The sequence below is a fragment of the Strongylocentrotus purpuratus genome, unplaced genomic scaffold (assembly GCF_000002235.5).
Source record: "Strongylocentrotus purpuratus isolate Spur 01 unplaced genomic scaffold, Spur_5.0 spur5_scaffold_19, whole genome shotgun sequence".
In the NCBI taxonomy this organism is placed as follows: Eukaryota; Metazoa; Echinodermata; class Echinoidea; order Camarodonta; family Strongylocentrotidae; genus Strongylocentrotus; species Strongylocentrotus purpuratus.
Window position 1 is genome coordinate 19,347,652 of NW_022145604.1, and position 6,361 is coordinate 19,354,012.

Below are 6,361 nucleotides of genomic sequence, written 5' to 3' on the forward strand. Positions count from 1 at the left end.
AAAAAATCTGCTCCGGCTCAGGCCAGAAATATCAATTACAAAAGATTATTGAACGTCTATCATTATAAAGTGAAGGTTGAATTCTAGTGAATGTGTGAGCTTTTTCATTGTGTCAGTATAGAAAAATATGACATCAGGAAAGGACTGCTTTTAAGAATGCCTGCATATTAAACATATGATGAGAAATAGCTGAAATCTTTGGATCAATCTTTCATGCATCCTATGTGTGTAGTTTCATACAGTGTACCCATATCTTTGTGCAGTGCAGGTGATTTTCAGCAAGAGTCAGTCATTTCCCCCCTCCATTTTGATCATTTCAAAACCTCTAATGAATGTGCTCCAGAAACAACACTTCCCATTTGATTCTGGGCAGTTTCTTTCACAAGAAAGCACCGCTGAAAACAGTACATGAGGGTAATGTTCAAGTGTGAACAAAGTTTGCACACTACATGTACATACATGTATATAGCTTGTTTGAAACATCTTAACTTCTGATGTGAACACTGCCAGCAAACTACAGCTCATTTGACAGACACATGCATGAATGAACATAAGGGCAAGGATGATTGATAAAAAGTTGGAAGGCCAAAGATGTTTGATGAGATAATTAAAAGGTTAATAAAATCAGCCCTGGGAAAATGGCAAATATAGAAGGAAAATAATATGATCATCAATAAATATCTACATTTGCCACTCTCCACCCAGGTGTTAAATGTGTATCCGGTAATAATAATAATAATAATAATAATAGGCATTTCTATAGCGCCATCTATCTAGATAATTCTATTCTGAGGCACATTTATTATTACCCTGGCTTTAGCCTAGCAGCCGTTTATACTGCGCTCCAGCATTTCAAGGAATAAATTCCTGCCAGGTACCCATTTACATCACATGGGTTGAGTGTGGCAAATGTAGATCAATGTCTTGCCAAAGGACATTAGTGCCGCAGCGGGACTCGAACTGCGGACCTTGCGACCGACAGTCCGGCGACGTATCCACTCGACCATATCCACTCGACATGTATGATTCATGAGCAAGTGATAGGATAATTGTGAGCTTTTGTGGCCTAGTTAATCAACCCAAATGATTAATGTAATAAATGGAGCATATCTAACAGTTATATAGATGAACAATGATTAATTGACCTTGTTTGTTAATCTTAGTGATGTATTCATTTGTTGCTATGGCTTGTGCCTCTGACATTTTAAATGATTGTACAACTAATTGGTCTGATTTGTTAATCTGGCTGAGGATGGAATGGAATATACTTAACAAAATATTAATTACCGAAAATAAAAGTTATTAATTTGATGATATCAGAGATCTTGACAGATTTTAAGCAGCTGTAGGATACATCAACATTTTCTTGTCAAAACGGTAATGATATATATCAGTACCACAGACAACATAATATGGATAGATGATGTAATATTAATCCATATGGTTTAAACTTTAACAGGTTAACCATGATTCACATACATGTTTGGTTCTTTCCTCTCTGTATTCCTATCATCATTCCCTCCTTCTTCACATCATTCTTCTCCTTACCTCCCATTCAACATAATGTGTCTTTTCAGAACCAGAAGGGCGTTAACTATGTGTTAAAGTATATGAATTAACGCCCTTCTAACTCCAGCGATCATGTAACTCTTTTATCTAAAGGGCATGAGACTAAGAGGGATTCCCTTTGTTACCATTGCAATCTATTTTCATGATATCAATCCTTTTATCATCCATTTTCATAATTTGGAAAATAAATTAAGTAATTACAGTAAATTGAGTGAGAGCAGCTTAAGAGAGGATCCTATTTCATAGCATTCATTTCCATGACAATACCATACGCCAGGGTCCCGGGAAAGACGTAGTAGCCTGGAGTAGTGAAATGTGTTTTCATGCTTTGTGAGTCATCTTTGTTGCTCTTGAATTTCCCTGCTGCACTTTACCATTAGAATCTGACACCAAGCTTTTCTTCTCAGCATCCCAGGCACAATGCTTGCCAGCGTGAGTGACACAAAGACCTTAAAAGCATTGCCCTCAGGAGTAAGATGGTGGCACAAAGGATGTCGACAGAGGTTTTCCCCTGCCGCTGATTGTTTGAACTTGGTGTGGGAAAGTGAGATAGTAGGGGGGGGGGTAGTGGTACTTGACACTTGACACATCGGAAAGTAAGTAGAAGACACTTTAGATCAAATCAAATACAATTATCGAAATATCATCTAAAATATTTCATCTTGAAGACCAGTATATTACAAGAATAAACAGAAAGCCGTAATCTGACAATTTAAATTGAATCTTAAAGGGAAAAAATGGCTTTCTGTCCATTCTTACCAGTTACGCTGATGAGTGTATGATGGAAAGCTGCTATTCTTTGATTTTTTGGGGGGAGTAAAAAGCATCTCGCTAATTGAACATTTTGGACCACCATCAAATATATATGAAAATTCAAACGAAAAAGGAAAATAAGTACAGATGAAAAATCTATTATAAAGGCACAAATGTAGGTTGAGATTTAAAGGAAAGAGATACCTCCCCTCCCCCCCCCCCATTGAATGGTGAAATATAAAACAAAAAACATAAAAAGAGAGAAAAGGTGAGGAAAGGTGAAGAAAAAAAGGAAAGGGAAAGGCTGAAGGGGACAGGATGACAAAACAAGAAACCTGGACCACCTCATGCACACATCCTCCCCCTAATCAGTAGCCTTGTCAATTTATATTTCATTTTCTGATTAAAGACTGGTATGCCTGCTCCCCATCATGCTCTTGCCCCCTTCATGGGCGCACTCACACTCATGATGCCTCTCTAAACAAGACTTACCCTATTTATAAGAATCTTATTTCTTACCTCCAGTGTCCCACATATTGAGTTCTATGTGATGTTTATCAAAATCCAGTATTGTGGTATATCGATCAAATGTTGTGGGCTTGTAAATCTGGAAAAAAAATGATAATAAATGGAGTTTGAATTATGAAAATGTTTTTATTCTTTCATCTGTTTTCATATTACAAGTCTTTCAACAACGAAAATCATGTGTTCTGGAAAAGAAAGGAAATTAAATCTTACAAATTTATATAAAACTTAGATCTACACAGAATGATCAAAAAACAAATAAAGATATGTGTTTGGAAATTTAGGAACATAACAAAAAAAAGTAATAATTCTCGCCACCTCGACCATACTTGAGAATAGGGTTTCAATCCTTTTTTTAAATTTTGTAGTTTTATTTTTTAATTTGTAATAAATGTTCCAAGCAACCAATCTACTGCATGATATAAACAATTCAACTTTTCTTGAAATTTGCAATTAGTAATAATAATAATAATAATAATATTGGATTCTTATATAGCGCACGTATCGACCTTGCAAGGTCCTCAAGGCGCTCCAACATTACCCGGCTATGCTAGGCTGCCGATTTCGACGCTCACAGCATTTCAAGAAATTCCTTCCTACCGGTACCCATTTAACACCTGGGTGGAGAGTGGCAAGTGTAGATCAATGTCTTGCCAAAGGACATTAGTGCCGCGGCGGGACTCGAACCGCGGACCCTGTGATTCACAGTCCGACGACTTATCCACTACGCCACAACACCTCTAGTAACCAGAGGCAGTATTCAGAAAACTCTTGTATCTTCTTCACTCCGTTTCTTTTATCTTATCTTCTTCTTCTTCTTCTTCCATTGAGTACAGTCCTCTTTGTAGAGTAAAGTCTTACTTGATTGCTGGGGCCGCTATCTCAAAAACACATGACAATGAGTGCAGTAACAAAGAACTAAGCTACAGTACATACAAGTAAAAAGATGCATCTCAACTGGAATTTTCGAACATGGTAAAGGCCGTTGTATCTCATTATAAACAGGCTATCTTGTGACCCAGAAATTTCACAAAAAGGAATTTCAGAAAAAATGTCATTGAAAATAATAATTAAAAAAAAAAAACACCGCACGCCCCCCCCCCCCCCCCCCCCCCCCCCTTAAAAAAAAGGATATACAACAAGCAAGAATTCTATTTTTACTATTTTAAAAATAACTTCAATTTGGCCTATTCTTAAACATCTCTCCTTGGTAAATTCATTCTCTTCGTTTCGTTTCTCACTTTTCTCCTACAGTCCTACCTACCTCGATCAGACGATCCTTCTCCAAAAACGTGTTGACCAAAGCACTTTTACCCGCCTGCGAATCGCCTACCATGACAGCTTTGCACCCGACAGTCTCCGTCAGAGCGCTCATCGAGTGCTGGCGGGTCAGTTTGTGATGACGCCTCCTAGAAATATCACCGAAATCAAAGCTAAATCGAGATCCAGAAGACATATTCTCTGCATAAAAATATCAAATAACTGAATTAAAATGTTTTTAAATCAACACTTTGCGTAATGTATGTTTCCTGAAGAGAAAATCCGTTATTGTGAGCATGTTGATCGAGCTGGTTACTGCAGTGTTTGGGAAGAAGGCCTTGCAAAGAATAATAAGAAGAGCGAGCATGCAGCTCAGCTGGGGAGCTAGCTAGCACGCGTACAGTCATGCAGTGTGTGTTCCGTACAGTACACACTGAGCGGCTGAAGTGACACACACACACGTGTACGTAGGGAAACTTGATCAACCATTTGTTATGCAAATAATGTGAATGATCTTTTGACCAATCATTTATGCGAAATGCGGTTCCCACGATTTACATAAAACGGGCGCGCGAAGAAACTCCGCCTATTTTCTCCTTATATGGGACCATGGTTACGGCACCTGTAGCTAGATGGCTCTGTTGCGTTTTGGATTGACACACGGGCATTCTCTATTCACTTCTCTGTATCATGCATGTTTAGGCATAACGCAGTTTTGACGCTTGAAATAACATGGAACAATGCTGTCAGTAACTCCTTATGATCTCTCACTTCTGTCTGAATATTATGTCTGTAGTTCCACGCAGCTAATAGCAGAAAGCATTAGTTTTGGAGCGGGGGTCAATATAACGTATCTGCATAATTTATTCATATCCCCTCTCACTTGTCCCCCTCCTTTCTCTCTCTCTCTCTCTCTCTCTCTCTCTCTCTCTCTCTCTCTCTCTCTCTCTCTCTCTGTGTCTCTCTCCTTCTTCCCTTCTCTCCAACTCTGTATATATTTTTTATGTCCCTCTCTTTTCTCTCTCTCTCTCTCCTTCTCTCCAACTCTTTTTTCCCTTCTATCCCAGTGTTCTAATTTAATTTTTCATTCTATTGCTCTTTCATACACATTTAATTTCTTTGACTCGGTTCTCTGCAGCATCTCACAGGCCATAGCTTTTCAATCTTCATCCTTTTTCCCTTTTACTCCTGACCTCCCCTCTCACCAGCTTCTGTTCCAATCTAATCGAAAATTCAATTCCCTTTCCTCTTGATTCATGTTGAACCAATGTCTGTTATGCTCTCTGTCTCTGTTTCTCCCCACCCGCTCTTACACACATCTACCACTGCACTCTTTTCAACTCACCAACTAAATCTCCTTGAAATATATTGATTTCTTTCAGTCTCTTACACCAACCTCATCTATTTATTGGTAACCCTGCACCCTTTCAAAACTACTCATCCCCCAAACCTACAGCAGAGAAAAGTCCAATAAATCATTATGTGGAAGCCAGAAGGGCATTGAAATAATAAGAGTTAATGCCTTTCTGGCTATCAGCTAATGAACATTGTTTAGCTGTAGCCACAAAATAATGTAGAAGAATCTACACTTACTTATTGCAGGGCTAGTAGAGCACTCTACATGTTTGTAGAGTTGGTACAACAATAATAATTTGATGGTCAGTTTCATGTACTATCGGTATTCCTAACTTCAACCCTCGGCCCAACATTATAACTAACACTGTTAAACTCTAGGAATAAACATAATCACAATACAATCCCTAATCCTATATCTTTGAGAAATAAAGCCTAAAACAATTCTCGTTATCAGAGCACATGACAGATCACTGTTTTTGACCACAACTCTCAACCTAGTTTGGGCTTGGCTCAAAGCAATATTGTGTAAATAAATATGTAATAACAATGTGTACTATTGATAATTGAAGACTATTCCCTCCCATTCAGCCTGTACATCACGAGTTTGCACCCACAAACCATTGTAAACATGTATCGTTGGGCCTGCAATTCTATAGTAATATACACATTGGAATAGTCTAGCTTACACCCCCCTCTCTCTCTCTCTGTCTGTCTGTCTCTCTCTCTCACACACACATTCTGTCTCCAGTTGAAATATCTGCAAATCTGGATTTTCACATTTCTAAAGCAATTTGAAACAAAAAATAAGAAAATTGATTGAAAATTTCACAAGATATTAAAGAGAGTTCTGGGGAGAGATGAAAAATAATTTATGAGCGTTTTCATTGTTATTATGGAA

General features: G+C 38.1%; 1 protein-coding gene across 1 annotated transcript in view; it reads right to left on the reverse strand.

Moving 5' to 3' along the window:
* The window catches only part of LOC580477 (rho-related GTP-binding protein RhoA-B), a 39,603-nt gene extending 34,563 nt beyond the window's left edge, over nucleotides 1–5,040 (reverse strand). Inside the window, exons 1-2 of the mRNA XM_030990522.1 lie at nucleotides 4,112–5,040; nucleotides 2,842–2,929 (exon numbers count right to left, since the gene is read on the reverse strand). Coding sequence (XP_030846382.1) covers nucleotides 2,842–2,929; nucleotides 4,112–4,303 — 280 coding nt within the window. The 5' untranslated portion in view covers nucleotides 4,304–5,040. The remainder of the gene's footprint in view (nucleotides 1–2,841; nucleotides 2,930–4,111) is intronic.
* Nucleotides 5,041–6,361: the final 1,321 nt, after the last annotated feature.